General features: G+C 37.2%; 2 protein-coding genes across 3 annotated transcripts in view; both read left to right on the top strand.

Moving 5' to 3' along the window:
- Window positions 1–6,897, top strand: part of cdc42ep1b (CDC42 effector protein (Rho GTPase binding) 1b) — a 9,688-nt gene extending 2,791 nt beyond the window's left edge. The window contains exons 3-4 of one of the 2 annotated variants that reach the window (XM_084111307.1): window positions 697–1,174; window positions 6,365–6,897. In XM_084111307.1, the coding sequence (XP_083967433.1) occupies window positions 724–1,174; window positions 6,365–6,870 (957 nt within the window). In that variant the 5' untranslated portion in view covers window positions 697–723 and the 3' untranslated portion in view covers window positions 6,871–6,897. Of the gene's footprint in view, window positions 1–675; window positions 1,175–6,364 lie in introns of both variants that reach the window. The other variant, XM_084111306.1, reaches the window with a different exon arrangement.
- An 11,068-nt stretch (window positions 6,898–17,965) lies between these two features.
- LOC311081424 (zinc finger BED domain-containing protein 5-like) lies at window positions 17,966–19,606 on the top strand (the record flags this gene model as incomplete). Its single annotated transcript, XM_084111961.1, has 1 exon — window positions 17,966–19,606. The coding sequence occupies one exon, from the start codon at window positions 17,966–17,968 to the stop codon at window positions 19,604–19,606; it is 1,641 nt and encodes a 546-aa protein (XP_083968087.1).
- Window positions 19,607–22,201: the final 2,595 nt, after the last annotated feature.

Below are 22,201 nucleotides of genomic sequence, written 5' to 3'. Positions count from 1 at the left end.
GGTATTTGATTGATTCCTTCAACAATCACTCTAACTAAGATTTATTTTGTATTTTTCTGAATTTTTTTAAAACACTTTTTTTAATTACTTTTATATTAATTTTAATTTAGCATTGTTTTAGTTTATCTGGATATTAGATCTTCATAGAATTAGAACTAGAATTCAACTAGAATTAGACATTTTTTGTAGTATTTTTCGGATACATTTTTTTCTCTCTCTGAATCTTTTTTAAGGATTAGTCAACATTAATTAAGCATTTATTGAGCTTCGTTTACCTGGGTATTTTATTGCTTCATAAAACTAGTGTTAATCATTTTTCTTTATATTTTTTGACATGTTTTACCACCATTTGTATCTCTTTTGATCTGTTTTAAGGATTATTCAACATTAATTTACCATTTATTGATCTTCGTTATAGATATAGGTATTTTATAGCTTCATAAAACAATCTCTCTCTCCGGATCTGTTTTGGGGATTATTTGACATTAGTTTAGCCTCTTATTATGCTTCATTTATCTGTAAATGTTTGATTGCCCATTTTTTTTAGACACCTTCCATCTCTCCACCACTTTTCTGGGAATTATTTACTACTTATGCTGCATTTACAGTACGTCCAATGTCTGTTAATATTTGAGGAGCACATCACCATCAACATCTTGCTATATTTTTTGACAGACATTTTGGATCTTCTTTAAGGATCATATAAATCCCATATTTCTCGTCATGAGTCTGGGAAAGCTGCCGGCGATCAAAGGCCTGGTGTCCACGTCTCAGGCCAAACGGCGGTTTAAGAGCGACCTGTCGGTGGACATGATAAGCCCGCCGCTCGGCGACTTCCGCCACACGATGCATGTGGGCCGCGGTGGAGACGTCTTCGGTGACACTTCGTTCCTGAGCAACTATGGCGGATCGGCTAACAGCAATAGTTACCCGGATTCGCCCTCTGGCTCCAGAACGACGCGTTTTTTGTCGAGAACTCTACAGCACGTACGGAAACCCCCCATGCCCCGACTGAGAGGAGGATCACGTGACTTCTCTTCCCCCCCGCCGTCCGTCTCGCCCATCATTAAAAACGCCATCTCGCTGCCTCAGCTGAACATGACCAACGATGGCCTGATGAGGGCGCTGTTGCCCACCTCCACCAGCTCGCTGGACGAGCCGCTCTGCTCATACGGTACGAACACTAAACATGTCAAACACCACTGTAGTTTTGTCTAGTGATGCGTCTGAATCATAGACTCTAAACAAATATGGACGTAGTGTCCGTGACGTCACCCGCAGTGTTTCTGAAGAGCATTTTCGAAGCCTATAGTGGGCGGAGCCGGAGGTGATGTGACGCTAACAGACAACAGACAAACCGCTAGTAGAGACAACAGCGGCAATCCACCTGTCACTCAAGTGGCCATGTCCTTAATTATGCAGAACTTTAAGGCTTAATATAATTTAAACGGATGAGTTATAAAAAAATATTCACCCCCTCACAGTTGTCATGAAGGGCAAAATTAGCTATATAGAGCAAAACCACTTTTTGCACCAGGCTTTAAACACATTTTTTTTTAACATGGGGGGTCTATGGGATTGACTCTCTTCTGCAGCCTGTCTCTAGTGGCCAGTCGATGAATTGCAGGTTTCAAGAGAGAGGCAGGCAGGTTGCCGCTTGGTCCGAATATGCCTTCTTCCCTACTAGGCTATATAGTATACAAAAACCAATATGTGAAATGAGTGTCCGAATTCGTAGTATTCATAATAAAAAAAAATTAAATAGTATACGAAAAGTACCAGTACTAAAGTGTCATAGTGTTGTTTCAACCCACATTTGGGTCAAATATGACCAAACCCAACCATTGGGTTACAATTTTAACCCAATGGTTGGGTTTCTCCCTATTTGACCCAAATTTGGGTTGGAAAAACCCAGCATTTATCGTGTACTTCCACCAAGATTCTGAAAATTCGCATCTGATGGTCACTATCCCATGAGGCCACTGGGCAAGAATGGCAGTGGCTGCGTCCGAATACTGACTTGTTGCCTCGCTGTCTTAGGCAATGACTTTGCAGGCAGCCCTTGCCCACAAAGGTTTCTCACGAAACTGTGAAAGGCCGTGTAACGGTTAAATGATCTACAGCAAAGTAAAGAGAGCTTTAGTGATAACTAAGCAAATATTTAAATAGCCATCTACAATACTAATTTCTACTTAGAAATTACATCAAAAGTGGAAAAAACATACATTTACACACAAACTGACCACCAACTGACCACAACGTTTAGCTATTCAACTACTTGTTTAGCTCAATTGTCAGGGAATGGAACACACAGGATTGTGGGATATCAAAGGGAACAAAGGATATGCTGTCTTCAAAAATCAATCAGATGACGGTATCTCAGTGTGTGACACGATCATTGGATTCAGACGTGACTTGTCCTACAATATTATGGCAGATGTTCATCCAGTTCACAATCATACTATAGGACATACTTTTTTTTTTTTTTCTTGTCAATAGCTACTCGGACAGTATGATTTCGGGCACAGCTATAGACCATTTGGGTGTTTGCAAACATCGACAAGGTGTTTTGTAGGCAGAGCCAACATGGTGGCAAAAAGATGACTATGGAAGTCTATGGAAGCCAATAAAAGAAAACTGTGTCACAGATTTAGTGGAAATGAACAAATACTGCATTTATAACTGCATTAAATCCTGCACAGCAAAATCCCCAGTGTTAAATTAACACTGCTCAGTGTTTATATAATCCACACTCAGAGTGCTATAAGTAACACTGAAGCAGTGTTGACGTTAATGAGATAATTAAGTGATTCATTGAGTGATGATTGAGCATTACTGAAGACACCTGATGTTAACAAACAGAATCACTGAAGGAGAAAATCACAGATCTTAAGTCACCATTATGGTGATCGGTGTCTGCTTTAGTTGGGCTCTTAACCCATACATTTTTTAACTTTAGATTTAGTTTGGCAGATGTAATTCAGTTATAACAGCCAGATGAACAAAGAGAAAATGTGATCAGGTGGTGTTGCTTGTGTTTTAACAATTTTTTTACCTGAATCACTGAACTCATTTAGAGCCAGATCTCCGAGTTAGATTTACTTCATTGATTAGAGCAGCGCTGGCCTTGTACAATATAATAATTTTAGCATTTTCAATGTAATCTAAAGGATTTCTTAAGTTAGCAGTGTTAATTTAACAAAGGCCCAAATATATCACAAAATAGATTTTGCTGTGTGTACAATCTTGGAAGTGAGGTCAATCTTCTGCACTGCATGTCTACAGTTAAGCTTTTTTTTAACATGACATGGTATCTTAAAAGATGCCCTTTGAAAACATGAGATGCTGAGAAAACAGCAATACGATCTGCAATTTCCAAAGACAGGGACAGAGTGAATGACCTTTACCGGGAATGATTGTAGTTTGAGTACACACACCTGCACACGCACGCACGCACGCACACACACACCTGTGTGATGAAGCAGAAACTCACACAATTGAGGGTGGGACTGAAGAAAAGTGCAGTGCTGTTTTCAGTGGAGTGTGTTTCATGTCTCAGGAATTCTGGAATTTCCCTCATTCTGGGAAATCCAAAATCCTCAAAGACTGACATAAAGTCAGCTAAATATAACACACACACTACACAAAGATATCATGCTGCCCCCCTCTGGACATATTACATATTGTGACAATATTTCAAGAGTTGTTACTTACATTTATTGTGATGTAATTAAACGAGTGTCATCGATCTTGTGACTCATTGTACAGCTGGTCAAATTTTCATTAGGTTTTGTTAATTTAGCTCCAGTGCTGCTGTCATTAAAATAGACACTAAACAAATATGGAGACATTATTTTTACATTTATGCATTTGGCAGGCACTTTTATCCAAAGTGACTTTAACTGCATTCAAGATGTAGATTTAAAGTTGCAGTCCGTAGCTTTTTGGGGTTAAAAATGATCCAAAATAAATTTTTGAGCAAGTACATAATCAGCCTATGTTCAAAACTATCTGCTTGCCTGAGCTCGATTTAAAACGGTACTGGTGGATTTCCGCGGGAAATTCGAGCATGTCTTTGCGTCATTACTTCACATCTGTACACAAAAAGAAGAGTCTCGGCTAGTAGGCTATATTGCGAGTGAGGATGTTGGCGGTGGAGATTTATAGCCTTTTCTCACAGCACTTGATATAATTAAACTTATCAATTTGATGGCGGATCCAGAAAGGTTCAAACGACAATCACCAGTGACAACATGCAAATGCAAAAGACTTCGGACTTCAGAGTGGCTACAGAAAAAAAGAGACTGCAAACCGGGCCCATGCGAAAACAAGGATAAATATCGGAAGGTCTTTTGAAAGGTGGTGTGAACTCCGTGTTTTGAAGGGGTTCAAAATTAAAAAAGCAGATTTCATTTATTTGTTGGTAGGCTGCACAGAATTAGACTGCACAGAAATGTAAACTGAACTACAGATAGCCCTAATACACATTAAATGTAGTCACGCAATGTTGATGTGTTTAACATGAACAATTTGAGAACAAAGTATAATTTGCACCATTTGACGTGATATAATAAGCGATCGTTAGATTTTATCAGCGCGATTTTCCCCTTAGTTGGTCAGAACAAAAGTGGATGTTAATTACTTGTTCAGATGACATTTTCTGGTGAAAATTCTTATGTTGGTCATACTTCAAAAAGTAGAATCTGTGATTGTAAATGACAGTATCCACACCAGCGTGCACATTCTCTTCAAAACATTGGATTGGTCCACGCTGTGCCGTGCCGAGGCACAACCCACATAAAGTTGATAATTCTGTGAATAACTGCAATTGCAGATTTCGAACAGAGATGGCGACAAAGAGGAAAAACTACGGACTGCAGCTTTAAATTTATGTTAATTAAAATGTAAATTAGTTTTTTTTTTCAATACAACTTTTCACCCAAGCTTTTATGTTAAGATTATATGTAATGAATGAATGAATGATAAAGATAAAAAAAATAAAAAAAATTAACCCCCTATATATAAGCATATTAGATTTGACTACTAGTTATACAGAATGAGAATTTGGGGTTTAAATGAGGCATTATATTATTATGACAAATAAACACAATGCAAAACGTTCTGTCTTAAAATACGCTTCTTTGAGGCTAAATGTTCTTGAGGCAAAATATGGAGTGTGAACTATGTATGGAAACCATAAGAGGCTATGTATTATGTTTTTCCACCTTTTTTGTCACAATCTCCACATAACAAAAGCTGTTGTCTAACATGACAAGATTTTCTTGATAACAAGAAAAATAATAATGCATGGCCTCTTAGAACTTATTTAATATGAGCTGAATGCTGTTCACAACCCAGTTGAGGAAAAAAAATAGGACATGGCTTGATTTTCTTGATTTCCACAAGGAATTGATTGGATGGAGAAAGTCTCTATGAAGCTGTTTGTAAAATAAGAGGGACTGATGATGTCAAAAAAGTTGGACAAAAACATGTACAATGCACATATTCTGATGTGATAAATCATTCACAATGAAACCATGTGAATTAAAGAGGTGCTTGATTATGATTTCACTTTTCTAACTTTAGTTAGTGTGTAATGTTGCTGTTTGAGCATAAACAACATCTGCAAAGTTACAATGCTCAAAGTTCAAAGCAAAGGGAGATATTAGCTTTTCAAGGAAGTTGCTTATCAATGACTACAACAAACGGCTGGTAGGGACTACAGGAACTTCCTCCCGGGTTAGTGACCTCACCAACCCTAAAATTTACATAAACCCCGCCCCCCGGAACGTGATTTATAGATTATCATGACAGAATATGCTAATCAATGACTAGAAGATAACTACACATAATCTACATAAATTCATCAACTAACCATTTAAAAATATTGTTTACATGTTTTCACTTCGTCTTGAGTCTCTCTATCCTTCTGACTCCGGTTTGAACATAAAAGGCTAAAAGTTGTTTAAATGTTCAGTGCCAGTGTCTGTGTGACTAAGGTAATTGAAGCTGCTAAGGAGGAGCTCTTGAAGCTCCGCCCTCTGTGCCGGGAGCAGCAGCTCATTTGCATTTAAAGAGACAGACACAAAAACGGTGCGTTTTTACTGATTTTTTTTACAAAAAGTGTCTATTTTAACATGCTATGTAAAAATATCTGTGGGGTTTTTTGAGCTAAAACTTCACATACACACTCTGGGGATATCAAAGACTTATTTTACATCTTGTGAAAAAGGGCATTATACCACCCCTTTAAGAAAGTAAATGGTCAATACTTGATTATCTTAGTGCATCTCTGCATTCTGTCACGCTTAACTAATGTGAAAGATGTGCTGAAACATGTTGTTTCTCCTCTCCTCTCCTGCAGGTTTTCGTTCTGGTTTCGTCACACTGCCTCGTTTATCACGACTGGACCAAAGCTTTGCAGAAACGTCTGAACTTCTCAGTGAAGACAGTCGACGGAGTTCCCTACCGGATAACAGTGACGTCTCAATGACACGATCTGATTCGCTCTCGTCCTTCACGGTGGACCTCGGCCCCTCCCTCATGAGCGAGGTTCTGGAGTTGATTGACAGCTCTTGCTGCCTCATTACGAGCCGTCAGGAGGAAGAGGAGGAGCCGAGCTCTGTGTTTGAGATGGATCATAATGGGCCGAAGACTCAAGCTTTAGTCAGGCTTCCGATCACAGCAAACGACGGAATTGAGCCCATGAAGTTCCAGCAGGCTGCTAGCATGCTAACACGTCACTTTGGAGGAGGAAGACCTGAAGAAGAGCGAGCTTCATCTCGCGAGCTTCATCAGAGAGCTTCATCTTTCAGACACACAAGGACGCCGTACAGCTTCACTGAGGCGGATGAAGAAATCAAAGTATGAACATCAGATAATGCACAGTTAAGATTTTTTTTAAAAAACAGTTTGATTTCCAAGACAATTTAGTTTTTTTAATAAGATCTCTATTTTTAAGTCCACACAAGTTTTAAAATTGAGAAATAAGAATCCATTCTACCATTTTAAAGGACCTGAAAGAGACCTGCTACACAGTATTTCTGTAAAGACGAGCATCATTCAGATGAACCAACATTCAGCTGTAAATGTCTTTATTTGTCATGTAATTAAACTTGGAATCAAGTGTATTTGATGAATCTCTCCTTACATATTTTCACAAGTACATTCTTCACTTTAAGCAGGTGAGTAAACATTATTTTGTAGGGAAGAAACTTTTCTAAAGGGCATCTTACATTTAAATGTCCATATTTAATTTCAGTAGTTAGTCTAAGGATAATGATAAAGATGTAATTAGTATAGAAGTGGCATTTGTGAATGAATCTTTTAAGTGTGTGTGAACGACTCAGTTGAGTCAACTCAATGACTCGCTAATAACATAAAAGACATTCATTTATCCCCACCTACCATTGAAAGCCTACAGAAACAAGTCATTTACAGTCACTGTCGGCATTGCAGTATTTCCACAACATAGTACTAAGATAAATAGTACAGAAAATGAATGGGGTAAAAAAAAAAAAGAAATCAATGGGAAAAATGAATGGTATATTTAGTTAATTCTGGCATTACCTTAAATGAGTCCACCCCCTAAAGATTACTGTTGTAAAAACAAGCCTTGTTTAAAAGGAATAGGGGGAGGTGTTGCTTTAATTTATAGCAAAATCTTCAGTATTTCTCAGTGGGCTAGTTTTAAATATGATTATTTTGAAGTGATTATCATGTGTGTCTCTGGGTGTCAGAAACCTCGGACACGGGTCAGAACACCGCTTGAAATGTTTCTCATACATTCTTTTACCTGATCAACAGATCGCTTCAAACACAAACAGTCCCTGAAGACGAAAAGAGGATGACATGTTATCTAGGCGCCCCTAATACTTCCTGGTCGCACTAGTATGATGTCATAGGCTGTCACTGGCCAATACGATTGCAGTGATTTGACGGTTTCTTCAGATACCAGATTCCAAAATGGTTGCTTCAGGCCATGTCCACACTAATACGTTTTCGTTTGAAAACGCATCTTTTTCTCTCCGATTTGGCCTTCCGTCTACACTGAGACGGCGTTTTTATTAATGAAAACGAAGCTTTTTGAAAACGCACTCCAAAGCGTATACATTTGAAAACGCCGTTTTTGCGTTGTAGTGTGGACTGTGAAACCGGAGGGATTTAAAAACGATGACGTAAATTTAGTCATGTGACGCATATTGTACCAATATTCATGTTTATACCAGTATTGTGCCTGTTATGTGCTATTCACTTTCACACTGTTGCTAAAAATATTCTACACTGCACACTCTTCATATCACAGTCCTGCAAAGATGACAGAATTTACTCACATTTGCTGTCCTGCGGTAATGAGAGCAGTCGCGTTTTAGACCAAATATGGTCCTGCGTGTGACCTGGACCGCATCAATGAATGGTGAGATATTTTAATAAATAAAATTATCCTGTCAGAAGAATTGCGCAATAACTTCATTATTTATTTTTCCATCTGAATCATATCAGTGAGCTTTTGTGGGGTTTTACACATGCGCAGTAAAGGTGAATTTAGCGTTTTCAGGCGTTTTTCAAAAGTTTCTCATCCACACTGAAACGTCCAAAAACGCTTGAAAACGCTAGTGTGGACGGAGAGCGTTTATAAACGAAAATGCCGTTTTCAAATGTATCCGGATTAATGTAGACGTAGCCTCAGATTCCCTTTCGAAAGGGAACATTGGTGTTATGTTGCATGTTGCTTTATTTAAGAGGCAGTAACTGTAGTTGCTGATGCAGTGATATACAGTATAATTACATTAATTCATGCATGTAGATGATTCAGTATATACTTGTAAAACAGTGTTTTTCTGTAAAAAGTTTAATGGAAATTACTGTAAGTGTGTTTTTGCACTTAAATTTTATGTTTTTTTTTGTTTGCCAGCTGTAGCTGACAGTCATTTACCTTTTTAACGAATGTTTTTTTACAGTTTAGATAAGGCTCAGGTGTGGTTTAGTTTTGGGGTTTCTGGTTCACTTAAGGCTGAGAATTGATACCTACACTAAAACCTATTCAGGCACAATGCAGGGCCAGTTATGGGTTAGTAATTGGCTGAGACTCTGACCAGTTATAGCCCATGTGTTATGGCCCTTGTCTTTAATCCAGATCTAGGCCACTCCAGGGCCATCATTCTTTGCCACATATGGGCCGAGGGAAAATCCCAGCTTACAGACTTTTGTTATAAGTTAGTAACTAGGAACGTAAAAAAAAAATCTAGTTTTCTTGACGTTTGAGGAACGTGTTTCAAAAAGGTATAATTTTCCTCAAACATTCTTTCAACTTAATTTCAATTTAAAATTCAACATTCTAGGAATGTTGATTTGTAAAAATCCAAGAACATAATAGTCCAGTTTCCTTAATGTTACTAGAATGTTATTTAAAGTTTAGTGTGATGGTCTTGAAACATTATTTCAATCATTCAAACACCTGCTGTAAACAAGCACTAAAATAAAGAGAAATAAAAACACAGACTACAACTTTATTCAGAAACAGCCTTTGATGAACTGAAGATAAAAGACATTAACTCTCTCAAGATCTGATTAAACAACTCCACAAACAGCATTACCAGCTTCACTTATTACTAACCAGATTGACTTTATTTATGTCACACGTCTACAGAAGATCTTATTGAGAAAGAACAGAGGTTTAGATGTTGATGTCTTATTGAAAATGTTTAGTTTGAGGTCACCATCATGGAGATCGGTGTTTGCTTTAGTTGAGCTCTTGACCATTGACTTTAATTAAGTTGGTGCTTTATCAGCAATTGCAGGTGTTAATGGAGAACATTTCTACATTGATAAAGCAGATAAACATGTATAATAAAAATTATGTCTGAACTATTTGGCATGTTTCATTGTGTTATCACAAAATTTGTGTAGTTGTTTTATTGTGTAGTTGTGCTTTGAGTCAATTGTATATTTAATATACAATTGACTCAAAGCACAACTACACAATACTTACTATCTGTATAAAAGGTGGATCTGTCCATTTTCATTTGCCTCGCTTTTGGTCACTACTGTACTGCAGTTCATTAGCCTGGTTAAAACCAGACCATTCTCAGTAGTAACTGAGTTATAGTCTGGCAAAGCTCCATAGACAAATCATTTCCAAAGGGGCGTCACCAACGGACGTCGCTCAATCAGAGCGATCGTCATGTGTAAAGCCATATGCTGCGTCCCAATTCGCCTAAGTTACACTACGCCATAAAAGTATGTACTCTTTTTGTGAAGAAAAGGTATTTACTTTTGAATGTGTAGCAAAAAAGTAGGCAAGCTTTAGGACATACTACTTCATCTTTATCGGACGGATCTGTCGAGGGCATCCTGTCACTTAAACTGCCCTGTCAATCATTGTGTCACAGTTAAAATCCTCTATTAAATCTAATTTAATTTCCTACCGTTTCGGAGAGAAATGTAGTAGCATGTTCATCTGCCAGTGGGTCTTTCATGGAGACTGTTCTCATGTGTTTGCAATTTGAATATAATAATGCATTTAAAAGTTGAACGGACGTTGCTCAAATGCCTCTGGGCGCAACTGGATAGACCTAAAACCAATCAGAGCGATCATCATTGTGTAAAGCCCGCCTCAACGTTTCTGATGGGTGCCTCGATTTCTCGGCCATGGAAATGGGTTTGAATGAGCTCTTTGCCAGACTACTTCTCGAGCAAATCTGAATTTGCCGGAAGTTGTCTGGGTTTTCCCAGGCTAGCAGTTCATTGAATCTTGCAGCAAATTCAAGCCAGAATCACTGGCGTTTCCCATTCTAGTGCTTGAGCTTAACGGCAAGGCTACTCCATCTTCAGCATGTTTTCCTATGCTTCCTCACCGGAAAGGAACATGGCCAGCAGCACAGGTAGCCAGGTATCAACATCAGAAAAGAAGAAGGTGAGTGATGAGCCATTTCGCGCTTGATACAGCAGATTGTTTGCATTAGGTTGCAAACTTAAAAGAGTTGATTTGTTATATACGAATATCAACAGAGTAAAACAACCAAACTAGGGACTAGACCACGAGTCCGACAGAAAGCCACACACAACGGCACCAGCATTGTCAAAGAATCTGATATATCTTGATGAACTCATTGTGTTTGCTACATTGGAGGAGCATGAGGAAAGACTCCTCAATGTGTTAGATCATCTTGAGGAGGTAGTGTTACATTTCTGACTTAATTCAATAAAACACAGACACACACTTTTAGGTTTCTACTCTGTGAACTCTCACTTCTTAACTGAAGATTTTCCCACTGCCCCACTTTACTAGCGCCCTCTAGTGACTGATACTTGAAACAACCCTAGTAATACACGACATCCCCCTTTTCTTGGATATAAAATCACATCACTGAGCATGTTGCCTTTGGCTTGCTCAGTTGGGGATATTTTGGGGATATTTAATTTTATTCTATCAATCAATAAATTCCACTAGAAACAAACTTTGTTGTATTATTTTATTTTAATACTGTGAAGCTGCTTTGATACAATCTGTATTGTGAAAAGCGCTATACAAATATACTTGATTTGATTTGATTTGATTTAACACAACATCATAAATGAATATTGACATTGTTTACTTTTCTTCTTTTTTTCATAATTCTCTAAACATTTTCATTTTTCACTGAAGACATATTAACAAAAAGCTAACTCTGTTCCATCATATTTTTTCAAAATATGCAAACATACAGGCATCTGCCGCTACAGCTACTTAAAAGGGTGGTTGATTATGATTTCACTTTTTTAACTTTAGTTAGTGTGTAATGTTGATGTTTGATCATAAACAGCATCTGCAAAGTTACGACGCTCAAAGTTCAAAGCAAAGGAAGATATTTGCTTTTAAATAAATTGTTTTTTAAAGACTACAAGAAACTACAAAACATTCCTCCAGGGTTAGTGACATCACCAACCATAAAAGTCCATGAGAAGAGGAAGACTTGTTGTAGTAGAGCACATTTGTGAGTCTGCTCAAGCTGTCACATCCGTCTTTTCACATGCAATACAGTACGTAATACCATTGCAATAGCATGTCACTCTGTAGGCATCTTACAACAGTTCCCAGCGATTTTATAGATTATCATGACATAAATTCATCAACTAATCATTCAGAAACATCCTGTTGTATTCTACATGTTGTCCCTTCTTCTTGAGTCTCTCCATCATTGTCTGACTCCAGTTTAAATAAAAGGCTTAACAGTTTCTGACATTTTAGTGTTTGTCTGCGTGAGTTAATCGGAGCTCTTGTATATGAGGGTAAAAGAGTAGCTAAACTCGAGAGCACATAGATGTGAATTTGAGAACTTGTACAATAAATATTCGTACTTGTACGTGAACATACACTCACAGCTCCAATGTGAAAACCTGTAAAATAAAAATCTATCTATCTATCTATCTATCTATCTATCTATCTATCTATCTATCTATCTATCTATCTATCTATCTATCTATCTATCTATCTATCTATCTATCTATCTATGTCTTTCTTTCAAACTAATCTTTCTTTTTTCAAACTAATCTTTCTTTCCAACTAATCCATCTTTCTTTCTTTCTGACTCTTTCTAACTAACCATCTTTCTTTCTTTCTATCTAATTTTTCTTTCTTTCTTTCTTTCTTTCTTTCTTTCTTTCTTTCTTTCTTTCTTTCTTTCTTTCTTTCTTTCTTTCTTTCTTTCTTTCTTTCTTTCTTTCTTTCTTTCTTTCTTTCTTTCTTTCTTTCTTTCTTTCTTTCTTTCAATTTTGGTTGCCAGTAAGCCTGTAAATTTTGCAAGAGTACTGTAAATCATAAACAACAATTATACTGTAAAATGATACAGCACACCTGTAAAAGCATCGAAACAAGAGCAGCTGTGAATTTACAGTTCTTTAATGTAATCTTTACAGTATGTTACTGTTATTAATAATATACTGAATTAAAACCTGAGATAACTCACTTCATTTGAGGAAATTGATTGGCCAATTGCCATTAAATATTTACTAGAAACATCAATTTAACTAAATCCTACTAGTGATCATCATCACACATGAATGAGTTGAAAAACATAAAAACGTCATCAATGCTTTAGCAACTACACAATCACTGCCTTTAAATAAAGCAACATGCAGCATAACATCAGTGTTTCTCTGCTCATCCTGGACTGAAGCACAGGCTCTACTCTTCAACACAATGGTGACACACAAAACTCAACAGAAACTCTTTAAATCCTAAGAGATCATTAAAACAGTAACATATCTCCACTATAGCATTATGTGCAAAAACACATAAAATCACACAACGCAAATCACAGAATTGTACTTTTTGTTTAGTAAATTTGACAGTGAGATTTTGCTGTAAACAACTGACTTAAGCCACAGCTTTAGATGAAATCACCTGAAGAGTGATAATCATAATCAGACTTAATGAGAAATAACTGAGGTTTAGATGTTGATGATATATTGACAATATTTAATTTGAAGTTACCATGATCGTGATTAGTGCTTTCTTTAGTTGGGCTCTTGACTCTTTCTTTCTTTAACATTCTTTTTTCTTTCACTGCTATAACCATGTCTTCATAAGACAAAGGAAAAACATACTGTTGTGTTGATGGTTCTGTAGTGGATGATATGCTGATGTGGACCAGAGTCTATTCTCTAATTATGAAAAATTGGTTGTAAGAGTCACATGATACTACATGTCATGAGATCAGATGATTTGTGTTGTACATATTTTGGAATCACTAAACTTTTCAATTTACAGGAACACACACATATATCAAGAATCAGCATATGAACCTCAACAATGGTGACAAACAAAATATTCAGATAAACAGATAAACTCTGAACATCACAAATCAAGCTACTAAAAAGTCACATCAAAAACAACAACAAAAATAAAAGCACATGGTAAAAATGAAAGAAAATAATACAATTCAGCTACATAATTTATGCATGCAGCAATGCATTCTGGGAATTATGTACTATGGTGGTACCCAGCATACATTGCAACATGAAGCTTTTCATTTGAATGTCACCATTGTTGAGATTCATACGCCGATTGTTGATGTCTGTGTGTGAGAAAATAACATGGCTTTTTAAAACTTTCTATGCATTATATATATTTTTTAAAATGTTCAAATTATAGCAATGCCATGGATTATCATATGTGTATGCTTAATAATTAATGAATTGACCCACATGATTGCTCAAGAATAGATTAAAGTGTGAATGAAATGAGGTATAGTCTTGTAAGCTCTATTGATGACATCATCAATACAGAGCCATTAACACCATAGCACTTTTCTCACGGCTCTTTTGCTATAACTGTTGTGCCTCATAAACACACAGTTAAAGCAGCCAGAGAAAAACTAATGTTCAAATGTCAAGGGCAAGAGCCCAGCTAAAGCCAACACTGATCACCATCATGGTAACAATAAAAAAACCATCAACATCTAAACCTCCGTTAATTCTCAAAAAGACCTTCTGATTATGACAGAAATAAAGTCAGTCTGGTTCGTAATAAGTGAAGCTGGTAATGCTGTTTGTGGAGTTGTTTAATCCTCCTCTGCTGAGATCTTCACAGATTTAATGTCTTCTTTTCTCTTCAGGTGATTTCATCTAAAGCTGTGGCTTAAGTCAGTTGTTCACAGTAAAATCTCACTGTCAAATTTACTAAACAAAAAAGTACAATTCTGTGATTTGCTTTGTGTGATTTTATGTGTTTTTGCACATAATTCTATAGTGGAGATATGTTAGTGTTTTAATGATCTGTTTTAGGGTTTCTGTTGAGTTTTGTGTGTCACCATTGTGTTGAAGAGTAGAGCCTGAGCTTCAGTCCAGGATGAGCAGAGAAACACTGATGTTATGCTGCATGTTTCTTTATTTAAAGGCAGTGATTGTGTAGTTGCTAAAGCATTGATGACGTTTTTATGTTCTTTAACTCATTCATGTGTGATGATGATCACTAGTAGGATTTAGTTAAATTGATGTTTCTAGTAAATATTTAATGGCAATTGACCAATCAATTTCCTCAAATGAAGTGAGTTATCTCAGGTTTTAATTCAGTACATTATTAATAACAGTAACATACTGTAAAGATTACATTAAAGAACTGTAAATTCACAGCTGCTCTTGTTTTGCTGCTTTTACAGGTGTGCTGTATAATTTTACAGTATAATTGTAGTTTATGATTTACAGTACTCTTGTAAAATTTACAGGCTTACTGGCAACCAAAATTGCCAGTAAGTTGCTGTAAATTTTACAGCAATTTGTTAGTGCTGTATTTTTACTGTTAAATTGTAGTTGATGTTTTACAGTACTCTTGTAAAATTTACAGGCTTACTGGCAACCAAAATTGCCAGTAAGTTGCTGTAAATTCTACAGTAAATTTTTTCTTTCTTTTTAACTAATCCATCTTTCTTTCTTTCTAACTAATATATCTTTCTTTCTTTCTTTCTTTCTTTCTTTCTTTCTTTCTTTCTTTCTTTCTTTCTTTCTTTCTTTCTTTCTTTCTTTCTAACTAATCTATCTTTCTTTCTTTCTTTCTTTCTTTCTTTCTTTCTTTCTTTCTTTCTTTCTTTCTTTCTTTCTATCTATCTATCTATCTATCTATCTATCTATCTATCTATCTATCTATCTCTTTCTTTCAAACCAATATTTCTTTCTTTCTAACTAATATTTCTTTCTTTCAAACTAATCGTTCTTTTTTCAAACTAATCTTTCTTTCTTTCTAACTAAGCTTTCTTTCTTACTAATCTTTCTTTCTTTCTAACTAATCTTTCTTTCTTTCTAACTAATCTTTCTTTCCAACTAATCCATCTTTCTTTCTTTCTAACTAATCTTTCTTTCTTTCTAACTAATCTCTTTCTTTCTTTCTTTCTTTCTTTCTTTCTTTCTTTCTTTCTTTCTTTCTTTCTAACTAATCTCTTTCTTTCTTTCTTTCTTTCTTTCTTTCTTTCTTTCTTTCTTTCTTTCTTTCTAACTAATCTATCTTTCTATCTAATCTATCTTTCTTTCTAACTAATCTATCTTTCTTTTTAACTAATCCATCTTTCTTTCTTTCTTTCTTTCTCTTTCTTTCTTTCTTTCTTTCTTTCTTTCTTTCTTTCTTTCTTTCTTTCTTTCTAACTAATATATCTTTCTTTCTTTCATTCTAACTATCTTTCTTTCTTTGTGAAATGTGTGAAATGAGATACTAGTAACACTTTCGCGGATATTCCGTATCATAACGAGCAAAGTGTCTCAACTGAAAAAAACCCCGCAACGCTGGCAAAACGCTCTCAAGCGCTCACAGCTAGGCGTTTTCAGCAGAGAAAACGCTTTGGTTGACACACGGCTTTAGAGAGGCGGCGGCCAGCAGCTTGTGAGTTTTTTTTTTCCAAGGCAAGTAGAAGGTTCTGGAACTTTTGCGCGCTTCCACATCCCGCGTAACTACAAATCTCCCAGGAACATTCATTATATATTGCTGCGTACATTTATCTGTGTCGGAGTTCTGAGTAGTAGCCTACCTAGATGCGCATGGCATGCGCGAGCGGTGCGCGATCATGGTCGACTGACAACGAGATTAAGCAGCTGAACAAGAATATGGCCGTTTTCCGATTGTTCTCATCTCAGCTCTGCTGAGACAAAATAGACATGCCATTTCAAAAATCTTTCATTTATTGTCAGAAATATGTTTTCAAAAGCATCACTTTCATCAAATTTTATATGACATAATTTCCAGTAGGCAACTGACTGCAAACAGGCACATCAGGACACAAACGAGCAGGCTTATGTGCCGGGGCTGAGCCCCTGGACATGGGTTTTCTGTGCCAGTCCATGTCCAGAGAAAACATGGGGAAAAATACATCAAGTTAGATGTGAGCTAGAAGAATGTGTGCAGTATAAGTTGTTGGCTCAGTGGAGTGGATTAAGCTACAGTTTGTGCTCTCACATTCGCTCTGTAGACTACTGTAGTGAGATAGCTGCAGAGACATTTTTCAGATAAGACGTCCTGAGGGATATGATTGCAGTAAAAATGTTTGGAGAGGCAAAAGCAGCTATATGTGTGAAGAGGCAAAAGGCTGCTTGTGCAGCGCATGTTCCTCTTTGTGTGCCTGTCTCCATCACAAATATGCCTGTTGATCCATGAGCCCGACATTCATAGTTTTAGCTGACTTAGGAGGATAATGGTCACCTATGACACTCAAAGGAACAACTGGCATTGTCCCTGCACGAAGCCACCGACATCTTGTCCACACATATACATCTCAAAGTGGCATCTTTTTCAAACCCAAAGAGACCTCTTCAAGTCAGAGGTGCCCACAACACCAACATTTTCAAAGAGAAATTAAAGCTGCGAGCAGCATTTAGCGGGGTTCAAGCATTTAAGGCCTTTAAGCACATAATGCAATTTAGTGAGTTTTCTGAGTTTTCATTTAGGATTTACAGGCTTTTGAGGATTTTTTTGCCATACCCATTTTCTAAATGATCTTGTTATAGCTAACCAAAGGGTAAAGTTTAACTGTTTTATATAATTATTGATCTAGAGCAGGGGTTTTCAAACTGGGGTCCGCGGAGAGCGCTAGGGGGTCCGCGAAAAACTTGGCAGAAACAAAAAATGATTTAGGCTACGAGATATTTTTTTTCCAATCCTAAAATTACTAATGACCAAATCTATATATAGTTTTATGATTTATATAAGTGGATACTTAATTGTAATGTGTTTATCCCAAAATCCTTTGCGCTCTTTAACGTTTTGCATACAGTTGAATGGACGGAGCAATTAGCGGCTGTAAGTGCAGTACAGATGATGGAAAGATTTTTAAAGAATCCCGCTCCCGCAAGCAGTTCATGCAAATCTGACTTGGCGAATGCTAAGGCAAAAACCAGAAAATATGACAAATCTTACATTGCGTTTGGTTTTACCTGCATGTTAAAGCAGGGAGTCGATAGACCCCAGTGTGTTCTTTGTCAAGAGATTCTCTCCAACGAATGCATGAAACCATCCAAGCTCAAGCGCCATCTACAGCAGAAACATCCCAATGAGGCAGAAAAATCGACTGACTATTTCAAACATCAGGAGCTGTGTTTGGCCCGGCAGGCTAGTATTTTTCGGCAGCAAGCATCAGTCCCTGAGAGGTGTTTAAAAGCGTCATATTTGGCATCACCCCACATCGCGCGTGCTAAGAAGCCGCACACAGTTGGCGAAGCATTATTATTACCAGCTACCAAAGACATCGTCAAAGAGTTATTTGGAGAGGAAGCGACACGAAAGGTAGATTGTGTGCCTTTGTCAGACAACACAGTAAGCAGACGCATAGGTGAGATGGCCGATGATATTTCATCACAACTTTTAGAACAGCTGCAAGCCAGTGAATACTTTTCACTTCAGTTGGACGAAAGTACTGATATAGCAAATCAAGCACAGCTAATGGTCTACGTACGTTTTCTCGGTAAGGACAAATTTATTGAGGAACTTCTCTTCTGTAAACCCCTTGAAGGCAGAACCACAGGTCAGGACATATTTAATATGATGGATCAGTTCATGACGGACAATTCAATAGACTGGTCTCTGTGTATTGGAGTGTGTACCGACGGTGCTGCCGCTATGACCGGTAAGCACAGCGGCGTCGTGACTCTGATAAAAGAGAAAGCCCCCAACGCCATTGGCACACACTGCATGCTTCACCGTGAGGCTCTTGTGGCCAAGCGCATTGAAGATGACTTGCATCAAGTGTTGAAGGATGTAATAAAGACTGTGAACTATGTAAAATCACGCCCATTGAAACACAGACTCTTCCGTTTACTCTGCAAAGAAATGGGTGCAGATTACGAGGGTTTGCTGCTCCACTCAGAGGTGCGCTGGCTTTCCCGCGGCGCCGTGTTAAGTCGCGTGTACGCGCTGCGCAAAGAGCTGAGAGAGTTTCTCTCTGATGAAAACCTAGAACTTACCAAATGTTTTGAAGATGACACTTGGATACTGAAGTTGTCATACATGGCAGATTTTTTCCAGCATCTCAGTGTCCTCAATCAGAGCATGCAAGGACACAATGTTCACATACTGAACGCACAAGACAAGGTGCGTGCATTCATGCAAAAATTATCCCTGTGGGAAAGCAAACTGCAAGAAGGAGTAACAGAAATGTTTCCTCTCTACAACCAGGAGCGCATCTCCTCCACTGCAGACAACATCACACCCATAATTCAGTCTCACCTGTCACATCTTCAGGGCTATTTTAAACAGTATTTCCCTGATTTGAACAACAACCACCTTGACTTTGTAAGGGACCCATTTGCACCAGGGGTTGGCACTTATCTGGATCTGGCAGCCAAGGAGCAACTGATTGACTTGTCAAATGATGGCCGGAGAAAAACAAGGTTCCCATCTCTTCCTCTATCAGAGTTTTGGATGTCTGTGAGAGAGGACTACCCTATGTTGTCAGAGAAGGCAATAAAATGTCTTTTACCTTTTGCCACAACTTATTTGTGTGAAGCTGGATTTTCAGCACTGAAAGTACTTCAGTCAAAGCACAGAGCCCGTCTGAAGGTTGAAAGTGACATGCGTCTGGCTCTCACTAAAATGAAGCCACGTTATGACAAACTATGTAGAAGCCACCAAGCTTATCCGTCCCATTAGGAGTTTTGAATCAGTGAATGATTCAAACTGGTTTGATTGTGTTTGTAATGCAAATGCTGTTCTTCAGGTTTACCTTGTCACATTATAATGCTGTGAAAGAAGGTTCCTTTTTCACTTAATGAAAATATAGCAGCAATTTAGCAGTGCCTTAATTAGAAAAGGTACCCAGTTCAATGTAAATATTTTGCAGTTTTCCATAAATACAAGACAGGGAAAAAAAACTACAGAAACTACAAATATTACAAATGTCCAGGTTTAACTTTTCATCTACCAGTGCCTTATTTAGAAAAGCTATCTTGTTCAGTTAATGTAAATATTTCTTTTCTTTTTTCTTTTTCTTTTTTTTTATGAAATATAAAATAATTGTGAGAATCATTTTTGGCTATAGTGAGTTGCCAACTAATAAAATAAATAGTTTTTAAAACAATACCATTTTGCATGCCTGTGAAATACGAACTATAATGTCTTTACGTTATACAGAAATTTAGTTTACATATTTATACTTGAAATACATAAGTGCCTTTAAACTTTAGGCAAAGGGATCCCCTGCAAGGAATTATCATATTTGGGGGTCCCTGAGATTAAAAAGTTTGAAAACCCCTGATCTAGAGAGTCCAGAGAATTGTACTGCACTGGTTTGGTTCCGATCGGGCGAAAAACCTAGGACTAGTTTGCAAAAGTAGGTTTTTATAATCGCAAGTATTTAATGAACAAATTGATTGACAGCAGTGGTTCTTCAGGCAAAGTTGTTCAGTATGAGGAGATCTATCAAATGATAGGCATCACGTGATTACAGAGCCGAAATGTAATATACATAATATTTAGAGGGACCTATGTGAGTTCTGTGTAGTACAACAAAGTCAGCTGTCTTTCTGTAGGGGAAAAATGTCTTTATTATGGACCTCCACATCCCCCCAACACTGCAACCTTGAGTTGTGACCCTCTCTAGGCAGTCTTCCTGTAAGTACCTACCCATTTGCACAGCCAACCTTCTACGCACACCTTGGCAGTAGAATCGCCATTGGCTAGTAATTATTTTTTTTGGTTACTCGCCAGACTGATATACAATTTATTTATTGTTTATAATAAATTATTAAAAAAAAATGCTGGAACTGTCCGGCTTGCCTGCACTTTTTTCACTCTCAATGCAGCCGCCTACTCTCGCATACATTTCAGACGAGGCAAGGCGCATCTCAAACAAGCCTCTTGTCTACTCGTCTGCTACAACCTCAATAATATGTACTTTTTCTTCAAAAAAAGAGCATACATGCTTTTAGGGCGTAGTATAAGTATAGGTGAATTGAGACACAGCAAAACTGTTAATTTAACACTGTTTTTTTGGGGGGGGGGGGGGGGGGGGGGTTGCTGAATATAAACTTCCAGGCAAATGTGTTTTTTGGCGCTGAGTTGGAGCTAAACTGTGCTGGACTCCAGGAGCAGGATTGGGCAGCCCTGGGTTAAGACAATCTTTTACAGTGCTGTTTATTTATTTGACTCTGGGGGCGTTTCTAGCCTGATTGTAAAGAGTTTAAGTTTTTTTTTTTTCCTGTCTACACTGTAAATGCAAACATTGTATTTAATTAAAAATAGTAAATTGACCTTAATCATTTTTTTTCAACCTGCTATTAACACTCACTTTTAGTAAGTTACTTGTACTTTGAGGTTGCAAAATCGTACCAGCTCAGTCTACTTGAGCTGGATTCATTTAGAAAAAGTAAGTTTATGACCTGTGGGCATGCGCAGATCAGTCCTCTCTACGCTAGACGGCAATATATGGCCACGCCAAGACTCGCCCTTCAATAGCCACTATTGGCTGAAGGTGAAAACCGTAATTTTAAGCCACCATTGTGGCGATTAGTGTTTGTTTTAGTTGGGCTCTTGACCGTTATATCATTAATTTAACCTTTTGTTTGGCTGCTGTACCTGAGTTATAACAGCCAGATGAACAAACAGAAAAGGTGATCTGATGGTGATGGTTGTGTTTTAACATAATCGTTATTTCACAATCATTTGACCTGATTCACTGAACTCATATAGTTCAGAGTTAATTTCTGAGTTAGATTTACTTTATTAATTATAACAGCACTGTCCTGGTACAGGATAATATTTTTAGCCATTTCAATGAAATCCAAATAATCAAATAAATAATAAAAAAACGTCAATTTTTTTTTTTTTAATGTAGGCACACACAGACATCAAGAATTAGCGTATGAATCTCAACAATGGTGACAAACAGATCACCCCCTGATCATAAGCTCATTATTTATTCATGCAGCAATGCATGATGGGAGCCATGAATGAGTTTTGATTGGTTGCACCCAGAATGCACTGCAACATGCTTTATAATTGTCACCATTGTTGAGATTCACAGGCTGATTCTTGATGTCAATGTGTCTAAAAACTAAATTAAACAAAAAAAATATATATATATTTTTTTTATAATGGAAACTTTTAAGAAATTCTAAATATTATGCTGTACAAGAACAGTGCTATAATTAATAAAGTAAATCTAACTCAGAAATTGGTTTCTTTAATTTAAGTGAACTTGAAAAATGAGTTAGCAGAACTAAAAGTGTTAAGTTGTAGGAATTTAGT

The sequence above is a fragment of the Abramis brama genome (assembly GCF_963993115.1).
Source record: "Abramis brama genome assembly, chromosome: 1".
In the NCBI taxonomy this organism is placed as follows: Eukaryota; Metazoa; Chordata; class Actinopteri; order Cypriniformes; family Leuciscidae; genus Abramis; species Abramis brama.
The sequence above is the reverse complement of the archived record's forward strand: the minus strand, read 5'-3'. Positions and strand labels throughout refer to the sequence as shown.